This window comes from Grammomys surdaster, unplaced genomic scaffold (assembly GCF_004785775.1).
Source record: "Grammomys surdaster isolate TR1022 unplaced genomic scaffold, NIH_TR_1.0 165, whole genome shotgun sequence".
NCBI lineage: Eukaryota > Metazoa > Chordata > Mammalia > Rodentia > Muridae > Grammomys > Grammomys surdaster.
In genome coordinates, this window is record NW_021604613.1 from 7890494 (window position 1) to 7906683 (window position 16190).

At 38.6% G+C, this 16190-nt stretch overlaps 1 protein-coding gene across 1 annotated transcript in view; it reads right to left on the reverse strand.

Moving 5' to 3' along the window:
• Positions 1-16190, reverse strand: part of Dnah7 (dynein axonemal heavy chain 7) — a 249661-nt gene that overhangs the window by 131852 nt on the left and 101619 nt on the right. Inside the window, exons 24-29 of the mRNA XM_028765706.1 lie at positions 14772-14940; positions 12360-12462; positions 12122-12249; positions 6121-6333; positions 2974-3072; positions 303-551 (exon numbers count right to left, since the gene is read on the reverse strand). Of these exons, the coding sequence (XP_028621539.1) occupies positions 303-551; positions 2974-3072; positions 6121-6333; positions 12122-12249; positions 12360-12462; positions 14772-14940 (961 nt within the window). The remainder of the gene's footprint in view (positions 1-302; positions 552-2973; positions 3073-6120; positions 6334-12121; positions 12250-12359; positions 12463-14771; positions 14941-16190) is intronic.

A 16190-nucleotide genomic window follows, 5' to 3' on the forward strand; every position in this document is an offset into this window, starting at 1 on the left:
ACAGGGTATATGGACCACTCTAGAGCCAGCTCTATGCCCAGGGGTAGTGGGCCAACACAGAATAAACTCTATGTTGTTTATTTCATTTTGTTGCTGTTTTTTTAGTGGGATTTTTTTGTTTGTTTCATTTCATTTTGTTTTGTTTTGTTTTGTCTTACTTGGTTCTAGTTTGTTTTGATTTTCTTTTCTTTCTTTTTTTTCTTTTGAGAGAGAGAAAAAGAGAGATTGAGAGAGAGAAAGAACATGAAGTTAGGTGGATAGGAAAATGAAAAGAATTGGGGAGGAATTAATAGCACACAGACCTTTTCACAAATGTCATTTAGCGCTCCAGCTAGAACACGATATGCACTGGTCTTCCCTCCAAATGGCTCTCCAACAATCATGAAACCATGGCGCACAATCATCATCTCGTAGATCTGAAGAATTTTCTCAGAAAAGAAGTTGGTCATTTGCAAATTCATGGTATGGCAGTTGTCTCTGATGGCAGCCAGCAGATCATTGTAATCTGGCTTTGGTAATTTCACCCCAGGAAACAAATCTGAGGTAATTCCCTGATAAGGGGTAGGAATTTTACATTACATATATTTATATTCAAAAGACATAAGCAAATGATTTTCTATTAGCCAATGTATAAAATAAAATTGCATTTACTATCAATGGAAATAGTGCTTTTGTAACAGTTTGAGTCTTTGTTTTCTGGTAGAAAAACTTATATTCTGAAGTCTGGCAAACTAATTTAAAAGCTGGAAGTTGGACATGATGAGATTGATAAAATTATTATGAACTGCTGCACTGATGTTAGATAACACATACATCACCAGAACAGAACCAGGAATTTACCCACTCACACACTGGAGCAGGTATGACCTTGTTGAAGGAAGTGTGTCATTGGGGGTGGGCTTTGAGGTTTCAAATGTTCAAGCCAGGCCCAGCAATAGATGCTCAGAGGCACAAGCCAAAGGCAAGTCAGTGAAGAAACGTGGCTTATACAGAACTGGTTCTAGAATAACTAGCTATGCCCAATAGTTAACTTTGATCCAGGCCATTTACATAGACAAAAGCAAGTTCAGAAGTAATTTCAATACAAACATGTACTATGTAGGTTGAGTGTTTTGGGTTGATCCAGAACCTCAGAACAAGACTTATATGAAAACTTGAGTTTCCTCATGCAGATGGTTAGGTTGTTACACTAGAGAAGAATAATGCTATGTCTAAGAGAGAGAGGAGAGGATATGTAGATACTTGGACACACGGAAGAAGGCCATGTGTCAATAGAGATTAGTATGTTCATATGAGATTAGTATTAAGCAACCACAAGACAGAAAATGTCTATGACTGCAGGGAGCTACCAGAAGCTAGGAAGAAACTGAGAAAAATTCCCTAAAAGTGCCTGTGGTGGTTTGAACAAAAATGTTCCCCACAGGCTAATAGGGAGTGGCACAATGAGGGGAAATGGCCTTGTTTGGGGAAGTGTGTCATTGAGGGTGGACTTTGAGGTTTCAAATGCTCAAGCTAGGTCCAGTGTCTCACTCTCTCTTCCTGCTGCCTGAGGTTCCAGGTTTAGAGTTCTCAGCTACTTCTCCAGAACGAGGTCTACCTGCATGCTGCCATGCTTCCTGCTGTGATGGCAATGGACTAAACCAGCTCCAACTAAATGTTTTCCTTTATCAGCTGACTGAGTTGCCTAGGTCAGTCATGGTGTCTCTTCACAGCAATAAGGCCCTAACTGAAATCCTACGTCTTGGTCTCTGACACTCTCATTTAATACTTCTTGACTCAGAACTAGAAGAGAGTAAGTGTTTATGCTGTACTGTAAGTTTGCAGGACATCATTATGGCAGTCTTAAGGAAGTTAACACAATCGTATAATGTATATTTGTTAAGAGTTGAGACTCGACCTGTAGTATTTATGGACATAATGTTAATTACAGAATCTAAGGAACAAACCTTATAAGTTGGTAAGCCTATTTTATAAATGTCATTACAACTTATATGAAAATTTACAATTTTTTTACTCTGAAGATAAAAGTGAAATTTCAGAGGTAGTTAATATAAATGAATATGCCTGAGTTGTATTTTAAAATTTGAGCTACCAATTTAATCACTCTCTCAACTAAATCAGTAAGTTTCCTTGGGGCACTGTAGCCTGGTTGGCCAGGATCCCTGCCCTCATGTACATGCGACAGATACAAGCTGTTTGTCTTCTTTCTGTTGCATTTGCACTGACATAAAATGGAGACAGTAATATCGCTTGCTCCCATTTGCTACTTGAAACATGAAATGTAAGTGGGCAAAGTTTTGCACATCTTTCGGGCTGGTCTGTAATTTGCCATGTGGCACAGGCTGGCATCACATACATGATATTCCTGCAACCAACAGTACTTGAAACAGACTGGTGACATGATAGATATGTGTAGGTATGTGCTTAACACAAGCAAGGCCTTTATTTGATCATTTGATCTCCAGTGTATACACGCACACACACACGCACACACACAAACTACTGTTTAGTAGGAACCAATGACCTATGACTTTTAATCGTAGACAAAGAGAAGAATAGGAGATTGATCATAGAAACTATTATCCTAATACTTACTCTTCCAGCTATTCATAATCTAATCTTAAAATATAACAAGATTTTCAAATTTGGTTCTTACATAAAATTATCCTGAATAAACAATTTCATAAAAGTCACTATATTATTTTAAAGAAATATAATTTTATTTTATCAAATGCTAAAGATTCAACTGTGTGCTAACCTAACTACCTTTCAACATGGAGTCTACATTCTCATGGAATTTATAGAAAATATTTTATAACTGTATAGTAATTGTTAATATGTAGTAGAAGGACTGGCTTGTGTTCCTCTGGACATGCCATTGCTTTCCACAGTGCACGTTCCTACAGAGAGCTCTGCAGACATGGCTGCACTACTGTAGCAATGCTGCCACATGGAAATAACATGTGCTCTTACCTCAAAGAGTGGCAAATCATGGGATAAAAACTTCGGCAGATTTACATCAATAATAGATCTAAGTAGCAAAATTTCTTCATTTTCATTTGGATATTTCAGCTAAAAGAAAATACAGTCATAAGGATTTCTGTCACGACACCTTTTTAGGTCTATAATTCCGTACATGCATAGCACCTATAAACAATCTAAACAAAATGTTGCTCACGTTTTCACTGTTTTTCATTATAGAAATGGATGTCTATGGTCAATGAATCCCTTAAAACATGAACACAGGCAGAACTGACTACATTTCTATGGATGTTTTGATACAGGATTAGTGACTAGGAATTCAATACATTGAGAGTTGCCATTGCCTGCTTATTGGGTAGTGCTTGCTTATTCAAGACTCCTAATAGGTTAGTTTTATAAAATTCTGAGTGAGGAATATCGTGATTTGGAGTGGATACACACAGCACCACAGTGCCTGCTGGCTGCCTGCTGACTGCCTGTTCACATGCCATGTAATTATCATGCTCCCTACAGAAGATGGAGAGGGCTAATTCAGTCAAGGAGAGAGTATGTAAGGAATCTTAAACTCTAAATGTCTGCTGCATGGTCAATATTTACTAAAATTCTAACGGAACTTGGAACTTGATGCTTATGCCTGTGTCAACATTCACATACTTACTGCCCCCAAATCTAACCTTAGAATTACTTCTCTCAAACTTAACTTACTCAATATCTCATTCAAATGTTCCCTTACTATTTGGTTTGTTTATTTGGTTGTTTTCTAGAATTCTCTCTTGTCTTTCAAAAACATATCTTCCAGAAGTGAGAGAGAAAGAGAGAGAGAGAGAGAGAGAGAGAGAGAGAGAGAGAGAGAGAGAGATTGAGATTCTTGTTCTTTATTAAGCAGCCGCAGGTGTTTGGCGATCAGCACGTCTCTGACTCTCCAGAGCTCCCAGAGGTCAAAGTTAGCTCTGCTCATCTGGTCTGTGTTTTTGATAAATGTAACATAAAATGAATTTTGAAGTATCAAACTCCATGTTTATTATTTGAGAGACTATTATTTTGAAGCAAATGCTTAAATTGTCTCTTGGTAGAACAAAAACAAACTTGAAAATATTCAAGCCAAAGCATTCTACAATCTAAATTAGCTTGTAACAAAGAGTGATAGAATTCATTTTCAGGATTCATTTGCAGCCTAACTTTTATAGCTCAATTCCAGTCAAGATTCCAGTACTGATTTGCACTAGGACAATGTATTATCTCTCCCATTATCTGGCCACAAAGTAATCCTGACATGCCAGGGTAGTATAAATTGTTGCTCCTAGGCACTTGTGTTTATTGCAAAAAAAGAGGGGTGGGGATTGATGTTACACTAATATGAAATAGAATATAGCCACCATATATCAGAGTTCTTAATACCATTATGATAGAGGATAAAAATACAAACCACTGTTAATCACATGAGATGTATTTTAAAATCTGTATCCTCTACAAATTGTGAATGTGAACATTTCATAAACTCCAAGGTCACATTTCTGGAGCTTGCTCTTAACAATAACTTAACTTGCCTTCATAAAGAACTAATATATAGCTCTGTTTCATGGTTCTACTTCCAGAGAGAGGTCAGACATGTCCTGAATTATCTGTTGTTTTTATGTATTTAGTTATGATTTTACAATGCAAATATTTGATCACTATTACCACTAGGCCACACATGACTACAATGGTCAATTACATAAGTGTTGCAGGATATTTGATCATATTGTGAACCCTGAGATTGTGTTTACTGGGAAAAAAAACTGTTTCTAGTTGTGGTGTGTAGGGGGAGTTTTGGGGGCTGCTTCTAGGAGATTGGCAAGAATGTTTGACATTGGGCTAGGACAAGGAAATAAGCTCAAGAAAAATATAGCTGAGGAATGTATTCCTTGTATCTTGATCATCTTGATAAATCCCTGAATACAGTGACCTCCAGACTTTTGTTTATGCTTTGTCAGTTCCTTGACTATTTGGTTTATGCCTTAGAACTGACCTTATTTTTTTCATGTACCTAAAATGATATAAAAGCAGACTGGGAGAAACTAAACCCACTTCAGCATTTGCTGCAATCATACTATAATGTTTTATAGTTGTTTTATTTTCTTTACTCCTTACTCCCTCCCTCAAGGTCCTGTTGACTGACTGAGCTGGCTTGGTCGGGTGTGGCTCAGCATTAGCACACACTTTTAATCCCAAACAATGAAGGTAAAGTTTGTGTGTAGAAGGAAGCACCCATGTCTGAAAGTGCTATCTATTGAGTGGAAGACAAAGTGACAATCAGAGACTAGAATAGGATACACACAACTCTTACAAGAAGAGAGGGGGAAGGGAAACTATAAGAGGGAGCAATGCAGGAAAAAAAAATTGGGGAGAGGAAGCAGTTTTACCAGGACAGCTTTTAGAGACAGATTGAAGAGAGAACAAGCTAGACACAGGTCAAGACAGAATGATCCAGAGAATCAGAAGGAGCCAGAAAATTGGAACATATTGTCAACATTAGTATGAGGCCAAGCAGAGCAATTCAGTAAGAAACTGAGAGAAGTCAGAATGAATCAGTCAGCTTGGAGAGGAATTTTGAACCAGAACTGCTAAGTTGAACCAGCCAACAAGAGTCCAGAAAACACAAGAAAGGGTGACCTTATTCAGAAATAAGTCTCAGAGGCAGAAAACATTCTAGGCCTAGATAAGATTGTAGACAGGCTTAAAGCTTCCACGACTAGGCCAAGATTAACAGGCTGAGGCAGTGAGCCTCCAGGATGACAATTACATCGGGAGAATAAAAGTTTCTGTAATACGTAAGTGATGATGTTTAGGGTCTTCTGCATATTAATTTCATTATGCCCCACAGAGTGCTGCATGTTCTATAAACAGAAAGCCTTCAAAACACTTATTGAAAGTATGTGACTGTGTTCTTTGGCTCTACCTAACTTCATATATTTAAACTCAAACAGTAAGCATTACCTGTATACTGCCTTACAAAAATTACAACATTTTATTTTCATTGTCAGCAAAGTATTTTTTTTCAGCTATGATGAATGCAACCAGATGCTGGAACTATTATGAACACACTTGGTCCTGAGATTTATGAATAGGAATGCAATGAGTCACAGAACTGGGTTCTACCTTCAGATTGCCAGCAGCTGTGAGCACAGACTTCACAGCTCGCATCCCGTAGTCATAGTGATGCTGGGAGGACAGCTGCTCTGAGCACAGGCGGTATGTAGCTACGATTTTTATGGACAGCGGCCGGGCAGTGACAAAGCCACAGGAGTACAGCACGATCTCAGCAATCATGGCGTAGTCAGGCACCATCATGGCCACTGTCCGGAAGAGAGCCTGTAGTGCATGAAGGAATGGTGTCGAAAGGCAATCTTACTCTTGTTTAATCAAGAAATGTGGTCTTAATTACTTCTCTACAGTAATTCCATACCCACCGTAATGTTTGTTATTTAATATACACTAGTTACAGTATTCAAGTCATATAGATAAAGGAATTAAACTTGGTTTTCCATTAAGGCGTATGTAATAAACATACCATTAGCTTTAGGTAAACTGTTCTTTCTAAATGTCCAGAATCAGTTTTGCGAAGTTCTTTGTAGAAAGCAACATGTTACAGGAAAAAAGAAAATCAGAAGTCAGGATGCAAGCAAGTTGGATCTCTCACCCAGGATAGTGATAACGATCCTGCTGTTGGAAGCCTGGCTTTTAGTCAGGCTCTCGAGGGATCCAATTAACTTATAACCTGGAGGGAATCTGCTGTCCCAATGACAAGACTGTGTTAAGTAAAGGAAACATTTTGAGATACTCAGAATCTTTTGAGTCTATAGAAACATGAATAGTCCTTCTGCAAATAAATAATGCAAAGAACACTGAAAAGCCATAGATGGTCACTATTAAAGCAACAATTTTGCAAGTTATAAAGATCATTTATAATCATAGAATTATCAATATTATAAGATGACTAAATGTAATGTGATGGTAAGCAAATATAAAATTAAATAGATTTTTAAAGAATAAATATGACATTTATGTTCAGATTGTTAGTGTGCATCAGGGTTAACTTTAGTACATTTTGTATTAAAACATTGCTTCCATGCACACACATGAACATACATACAATTTTGAAAAACATAGCTTGAGCAAGTAACTTTGAATCTAGACCATTGTATACCAAAGGAAAAAAGTATTAAAGATCATTACTAATCATGTGAATCTACCTCAAAGAGGTAGATTCTTAACTACATTTTTTAATTAATGAGAGTGAGAGAAAGACTGAATTTATGATTTAGTTAGAAGCTTTTGTCTAGTTGTGAGTTATGCAGTCTAGCTTGACAACAGTACAAAGTAGTCCTAGCTTATTTCCAGTGCCTTGTGAGGCAGGCTGAACTCTCACCTTCCGTGGACTTCCCAGCCTCCTATCATCTCCATCTCTCACACTTGCCATAACATGGCTCTGGAACACTATGAACATACTTACGCTAATGGACCAACAGTTAGAGCAAGTAAAGGAGTTGCCAAACCGTATCACTATGGTGTTCCACTTACTAGAAATCTTTTTCTAAAGATAACAGTTAACATTGAAATTGTCTAAAATGAAGCATTTTTTATGGGCCAAGAAGGTTTCTCAGTAGGTGAAGATTCCTGTTACACAAGTCTAACTCCAGAGTTTGGGTCCCAGAACCCACAATAGAAGAAGAGAACTAACTATAGGAAGCTGTTCTCTCATCTTTACACACATGCTGTGGTACTCCAGCATCCATACTTGTGCATGTACACACACACACACACACACACACACACACAACATACACACACTTACCCACACACACATGCGCACATTATAAATTGAAAAAAAATATTTTGGAACCTAATCAGGTGGCTCTCAAACATTGTGTGCCATACTGACACCAAGTTTGGTTTTGGAGTACCAGTATGTTTCTAAGCAATACAATAAGTCTGAGGAAAATTCAATGCTTTTGAAACAAAAGTAAATTGGATTCTAACTTAACTAGTAGCAGGTCTTTTTCAGTACCAGAAAGAGAAACAGGACAGGGGTGAGGCAAAGATCTCAGTAACACATGAGTGTGAATATGTTTTACCATATGAAGTCATTGTGAATGTGAGTACAGTCCTCTGTGTTGACTTCAGCACAGATATGTGAGATAAAAGTTTCTACAGGGTCTACTCCATTTGTAGAAGGGTTCTGCATGAAGAAGAACTGTACCACCTGGAGTATGCTCCAAAGGCCTGCATATCGATGCAACTGAAAACAAAGAAACCCTTAAGTGTTGGGGATGTGGAAATCAACTTTGTGAAGGAAAAAGTAGATGGAAAGGGAGGTGCCACAGGTTCCTGTGACTCTTCAAAGAGTCCTAATCTGCCATACATGGCATTGGATTGAAAATGGCTCCTGGAATATTGGTGAGACAGCCAAAAGAAAGTGAGGCCAGAGTGGTGGCTGTTCCACCCCACCAACTCCACTGCCTGTCTTCATGGAAGTCCTAAGAGGTGACTATGCTCCACCTGTACCTTCTGAGTTACCTCATCGGGCAGGGCTTTCATTTGGAGCATGGTGACTTTGCGACAAGAAACAATTGGCATAGGATTTAGGGACTTGGGATTGACACAACACTGTAGGTAAGTTTATGAATTGCACAATAAACTCAGATATGTACCCTGATCCTGGTCCCCAGAGTCTGACTCCTGGGATTCTTCATGTGACTCCATCACCTCTCAACCTGCTGGCCCCATCCTCATTCCTGTTCCCATACTCAAGCAATATTTTTTTCTACTATTTCCAAGGATCTGGAAAGACATGTCATAAACATGTTATCTTATTCAAGGTGTGAGCTTGATGTTAGTTGAGCATAATGTGTCTACTTTCCTCTCTTCCTCAGATGCTGCAAGAGAATTTCATACTACATGCTCTCTGGAAAGCTATGTATGGGTCATGCTATTGGCTTTGTAATGCTAGTAGATCTGGAATATGCCCATTTTAAAAACTAGTAACAACTCTTTGGAGAGGTTCCAATCTAAAATATAGCTCCTCTGAAGTAGAGATGTGCTCAAGAAATTACAGGTTTTATCCTGACATGATTGAACTCTTTCTACACAAAATATATGTAAGCTATAGTGTATGTCAAATTTACAAAAGTAGTGTACATAACCATTGAATCATCATGAAGTATTTGGAGAGTAAGGAAGAGGGGATGTGTGGAAATTTTTTCTTTGATGGGAGCAGCTGGTCAGATATAAAGAGTTGGGAGGGCTCACTGCATTTGAGAAAACAGAAGTGGCCTCTGCTCCCAGGCTCAATGCCCAGAGCTTGCTGAGAAGAGGATGTGGGAAATGCACATGATAAAAAGAAGCAGCCAGCAGTCCCATCACTCCAGGCAGACTGAGAGCTCACCAACTTGGAAGTTTGTGTGAAGCTAGCCTCCAGCAACCCAAGAAGAAGGGAAACCCAGAAGGAGAGTCTCCGAAGAACCTACAGAAGATATGCCCAGCCCAGGACATAGCCCATGGCCATTTCTGAACTGTATGTATGCTCAATGGTTCTTTGTTCAAACACTGAATTCATTTGTCAGGGAGGAAAGTCATCGCTAAGGTGAGCACTTCAGAGAGAGAAAACAGCATGCAGAAAGGTATGGGACACACAGAGGCTAAAAAAAATCACTGTGACAGATACATAAGCCCTCTGATAGACAAGAAACGGCAGCATACATGCATTAGCTCTTAAAACATGCTTTATTTTGTGGGTAAAAAAGACCCCAATAGTCTTAAAGGTTTTTTTGATGTCTTAATTATATGTATGTGTGTGCCTGTGTCTGAGTTGGTGCATATGTCAGTGTATGTGCCTGCTGACTCCAGAAGAAAGCACTGGGTCTCCTGGAGCTATAGTCACACTGCTTATGAGCCACTCAGTGCGAGTGCTGGGAAGCAAACTCTAGTCCTCTGCAAGAGCAGGATACAGTCTTCATCCCTAAGCCACCTCTCCAGCTCCCCAGTAGTTTTTACATCTGGAATTACATGGTTGGGATTTCCTTTGATTGAAGACATTGGTGTTGCAATAGTAGTATTCAGAGCAAAAGACATCTGTGCCAAGGGAGCTGTCACAACAGCACAGCCAAAAGTGAAGAAGGCTGGGAAGATGGGATGCCAATGGGACAGTGCAGAGTCAAAAGAAACTAAAAGGGCAGTCATGGTGGAGGGTTAGGTGTGAGTGGAGAGAGTTCAGGGATAATAGTGAGGATGTTAACCATTTCTGGGGCCAACGCTTGCTTGCTTGCTTCTTTCCTTCCTTTTCTTTTTCCTTTTTCTTTCTTTTCTTTTAAGGAATTCAAAGCTCATTTCTTTTTGTTAGAATTCCTTTTTTGTTTCTTGCCCCTGCCAGTTTGTAGCCAAGGATGACCTTGAATTCTTGGTCCTCCTGTCACTGCCTCCCAAGAACTGGATTACAGGCTGGGGGCCACCACACCCAGCTAGGAATTTCCATGTATACTTGCAAACAGGTTTCTATAGCAACTCCAACCACAAAGGGAGGACAGTAGCAACAGAAAAGTCAGGGGAGTTTCACAGGGGCTTTAGCTTAATGCAGAAAGAACACCCAACACCCCAGGAACTGCAAGGCAAATATCTATTACTACACACACACACACACATACACACACACATACACACACACGGTGTGAGACAGTCTACACAAGGCATTAGCAGATTCAACTAATCATGTCTTCCAGCATTTTATGAACAGCTACTCACAGAATCTTGCCTTCTGCTTTTGTGACTCCTTATGTACTCAGGTTAATCCCACTGAATAGCAGACTAGTCTAAGTGTAGAACAGAAGGAAGGGCTGCAGAGAGAGCTTTCCAGAACAAAACTGCAAGATGTCACAAAGAGCCTTTTATATAAAGAATTTACCACTTTCTTCTTTTAAACATGTATTATATTTACTTATTGAGAAGGGTATGTATGCTACAAACTGCATGTGGTGATCAGAGTGTGAAGGTCAGAGTTCAACTTGAGGGAGTCAGTTCTCTCTTCTACCATGCAGGTCCTGGTCTCTGGTGCTTCGGCTTGGAGGCAGGAACATTCACCCACTGAACAATCTCTTCACCCCTCACTTCTCATTTTTAAATCATCCCTTCCTTCGCTAAGGCAAAATGCTTCATCACATAAGAACATGAAGGGCAAGTTTAGAAGGGCAAAGCTCTTTGACAGCAGTTAGACTGATTCTGGGGTGCTGTGGCTGCACACATGTGAACAGTAGAAGGCTTGTAGGATTTAGTCAGAAATCTTGTGTTTGGGTCCATAATTACTAATGTATTATTCACCAACAAATATTGTTCCTTATACACAATCCATAAACATGCAATTCACCCTGAAAGTATATAATAAAGAGGGCAAATATACAGAGAAAACACATTTTTTACTTACTAAATGAAAAGTTACTGTTTTAAAGTGAGAGTTTTATTCTATTCAACTAGGACAGTGTTTTGTCCCTTATAAATTAAAAGAAAAAGTGCCATATATTAACAGGAACTGAGAAACTCGATATGACAAGTCAATGGTTTCACCAGTGTTAAAGGCAATTCAGCTAACGGATGTCTTCCAATGGAGAGAGGCCTTTAGCAAAACAGTCTTTAGTGGTGCTATTTATAATGCAGGAACTGAAAGCAACTTAAACTTCCATCAGAAAAACAGCTCAGTAATGCTACTTACAGTCCAGATCATGTTTACAAAGACAGGAAAATGTTCATCCTAGTTTTAAAATAACTTTAAAAAAAGAAGCAAACAAAACTACCACCCCTACACAATTGTCATATTTGAGCCCTTTAAAATGTATATAAAACTGAAAGGATAGACTACAATAAGAGATACTGGGTATTTTTCTGTCTTTTCTTATTTGTGATAATCAATACTATTGTAAAACTATGAAATTTTGGAGTTGTACCTGTTTTAGTTTGTAAATCTATTTGAAGCTTTAAACATTATCTTCTAGAATAATTTCCCAAAATGGTGTGCCTAGAAGCAGATTTTTAAAAACACAATCCAAGTATCACATATTGTCTTTGCATTCACAAATGGTGAAAGAGAAGCATGTTATGATTACAGCCTCCATACCTTCAGATTGTCTGGCAGCTCTGACCGCCCAGCATACCCAGGGTTCATTGTTATAAAGACAGCGCACGTGGGGTCAAGCTTTAGTTCTGTTCCTTCAAACACTAGGAGCTCGGTACCTGCATTAATGCCTGTGGGAACCACAAGTACAATGACTTAGCTGTGCCTCAGCTTGTGCCACTTGAGGCCCATCCCCGTTTCCTTTGTTTTCACTTGCTGCATAGACAGACAAGCTCATTACCTCTCTGGATAGTAAGGATTTGTTGAGCAACCACAGAAAGTACTTCCAAATCAATTCTGTTAAACTCATCAAAGCAAGCCCAGGCTCCACAAGATAACAGTCCCTGGGAGGAAAGAATAATAAAAATTTTCAACTCTATCTGATTGAAATGATGCATTTCACCTGATCTTTTCAGGGATTTAATATCCCATCAAGGAAATTGCTTATTTACCTTTATCTTTAAAGACAGCTCATTTTTTCATTAGCAATTCATTATTCTAGGCAAATAAAGAGTTTGATCAACTGGAAAACTTCCCAATTTATTGCTTTTGCTCGGAATGTGTCTTTAGGTATTTAGGGGTGCATCTATAATTTCCAAGCCTTTATTCTTTATTTACAAGTTGATTTTATTTGCTTTTTAAAAATAATGGGTTGTAATAACCATCTATGCAACATGACTTCCATTGCCAGAGATACTGCTTTGTAAGCAGAATAGACAAGTAACATTCAAAGTCCAATTTATAATCCTAAGGAGGGACTGCCTCACAGATATGTGCTGAACTCCATGCATAGCAAAGACTGGCAAGTCTCCTGAGAGCACACTACCTCTTGTTGTTTGATTTCCAGTGAATAATACAACAGAAGGTTTAGCTGTCACAGAGAACAGGCTGCTTCACATCATATATGCAAATATGCAGATTGTGATGATATTTTAAAAAATAATGCTTGAATGAAGTTCTTAATAGTAAGACCTATACCTTTATTTGTACTCCCACTGTTCATCATGAACTTCACACCAAAAATGTACCTGTACAATCAATTAGCACTTAGCAATAAGCAAATTTAGTTCTATTGAAATCTATCAATCTAAATTAAAGAATGAAGAATATTATGATAAAGAAGGTAGGCATTGCTTTGAATACATTGGAATGTACTATTTATTCAAATCATGCCTAGTATATTCTAACTGCCAATTATTTCTTAGTCATTGTGTCAAGCTTATATGGCACTATAGAAGATAAATTAAATGCCATTCCAATGTCGCCTATCATTTTATTTCTTACTATTTTGACTGCCTTCAAAACAATCTTACCCTATTTTCAAATCACAAATAAAGTCTTATACAATTATAAAATTGTTTAAAATGACCAACACACATCACCCAGGAAAACAGTTCACTATATTGGGTAGAAATAATATATTATTTTGGTAGTTTAATTTTTGAAATTGTTCATTTTTGCTGAAGAAAAAATTTAAAAGTAAATAGTACAGTATAGTTAAAATATATTTGGAAAATTACAGAAAAAAAGAAAAGGAAGTAAATGCGAAGGGTCATCCATCCCAAACAGATCATTCTGTGCTCAACGGCCTGCCTCATATTTTAAGGAATTGTAGTCTCTAAAACCAAGCTGCTCATGTAGTTTCCACACAAGCACAGTCCACCTTGATTCTCTTTTCACAGTCTCGAAGACCTCTAGGATCTGACAAATCTAGATAAATAAAGCTTGCTGGACAAGAAGGTGTGTGAGTCAGCCAGGGGCCAGGTCTTCCTGGATCTGGGGAGATGGCTCAGTTGGTAAAATGCTTGACACACACACATGAGAACAATCCCCACCACCCACCCACCCACACACAAACACACACACAAACACTGGGCATAGTGATATGTGCCTCTGATATCAGTGCTGGGGAGGCAGAGTCAGGCAATTCCCTGGGATTCATTGGCTAGCCAGATTAGCCTATTTGGTGTGTTCTAAACCAGTGAGAAACCCAGTCTCAAAGTGGAGTACAATTGAGAAGGACTCAAGGATTCTTGACCTCCTTGCACATGGCACACATGTCCATGCACACTCACAAACACACAAACATATGTATAGACACATACCCACACTACTAAAATAAAGAAGAGTTATACATTTACAATGCAGAAAACCTAAGATATATCTATAACAGTCAATTAATGAACTCTGAAACTTATTGATAATACAGCATAGAGATTAAAGAAATCTTTGGAATTCCACACCACAGCCTTTATCCAGTGGGTGGTTCTCAAACTTTTATCTGCCCAATACATTTAAAGAACCCATTTAAAGCAAAGTTTATTTGCTTTTTAAAATAATAAGCTATAATAACCCTCTATCCAACCTGACTTATGCGGTCAGAGAGGCTGCTTTCTGGTCAGAATACTCAAATAGCCAACTAACATTTCTAAGTCTATGACCTAATTAGGAGTAGTCAGATAGAGTGACCCCCGTAGCAGGGACTGGAAAGAGGCAGAGCTCACTTGTGCTTGAGACTTCTTGAGACTATAATTTTTACTTTACACGACATAGTAAAGCCTCTGTTTGCATGCAGTTGTGTCTCTTTGTAACCCCTTTCCATCACTGATCAGCTACCCTACTGTAAAGAAATGAGGAGTTTGCTGATCCAAACCTTAAAGAATTTTCCTAAAGCCAAATAATCCAGCCCATCGGAGCAGTTGAAAACAACACACTGTTTGGCAACAGCTTTTGCTAAATCCTTGGTTGTTTCTGTCTTTCCGGTGCCAGCTGGACCCTCAGGTGCTCCTCCAAGGTGCAGGTGAAGGGCTCCAAATAAGGTCCTAGAGTAAAAGAAATGAACAGAATAATTAACACATAGACAAAAAAAAAAAGGTTAAATTGAATCCTGTCAGCTCCTCTTTCATAATTTCTTCCCCTTTGCTAACCTCAGAAAATCTCTGAGAGCATATTTCTTTGTTATTAATTTTTTTCTAAAAATAGATAGATGATAGAAGATGGATGGATGGATGGGTGGGTGGGTGGATGGATGGATGGATGGACGGACGGGTGGATGGATGGATGGATGGATGGAGGATGGATGGATGGATGGGTAGGTGGGTGGTTGGATGGATGAGTGGATAGGTGAGCAGATGGATAGATGGATACACAGATGGATGGTCAAGAAGGCAGATAGAATGTGTGTGCATATTTATATACATGAAAATTTAGAAATTTGGGGATTTAATCCTGACTTCTGGTCAATGTGGAGAATCTAGCTGACTCTATGAATACCCAACCTTACTAGAAGAGTATAGAAATATCACATGGAAGAAAATAATTTTAAAATCCTCAGCCATCATTTAAAGAGTAAAAGATGTCAATACTTGAGGCATGGTTATGTGCAAATCTGCAGAGATATATAGTATTTGGTTGGATACAAACAAACACAAATATACTTTTGGCAGCACAGATATGAAATCATTAGAATTGAGCAAGAAGGGGAAGTGAAATAAATTTGCCTCTTTGGACCTATTATGGAAGCATGAAATGTTGCCTTGTCTCTAATGGACACCACATTTCCTCCAGCACCCACCAGAGTCAAGGAGGTTAATCAGAGAAAAGAAAAGGAAGCTCACTAGCTCACCACCCATGGCAGTGTAGGGAACAAGTCTGCATTGCTCCTCAAGAGGGGGATGAATCAAATTTCCATTTCTCATTTGCATATGAGCAAAAATAAGAAAAAAACTTTTTTTTGTTTTTCTTTTTTGTTTGTTTGTTTTCTGAACTAAAGAAAACTCTAAAGCCTTCCTGTGGCTATGTCCACAACTGACATGATTAAAGGCAGCATAGGGAAGCCACCTTTACCAAATTATCCTCACAGTAAAAAATGGACAGTAAGATCACTATTGAGTCAGACAGACAGCACAGCAGCAGATGAACACAGACCCGTGAGTGTCATTCCATACATACACAGCATCCTGTCCTGTCCTCTTTGGTTCCTAGTGGTCAGAATTAATCAAGCAATCAATCAACTAACCAACCAATCTCTCTCTCTCTCTCTCTCTCTCTCTCTCTCTCTCTCTCTCTCTCT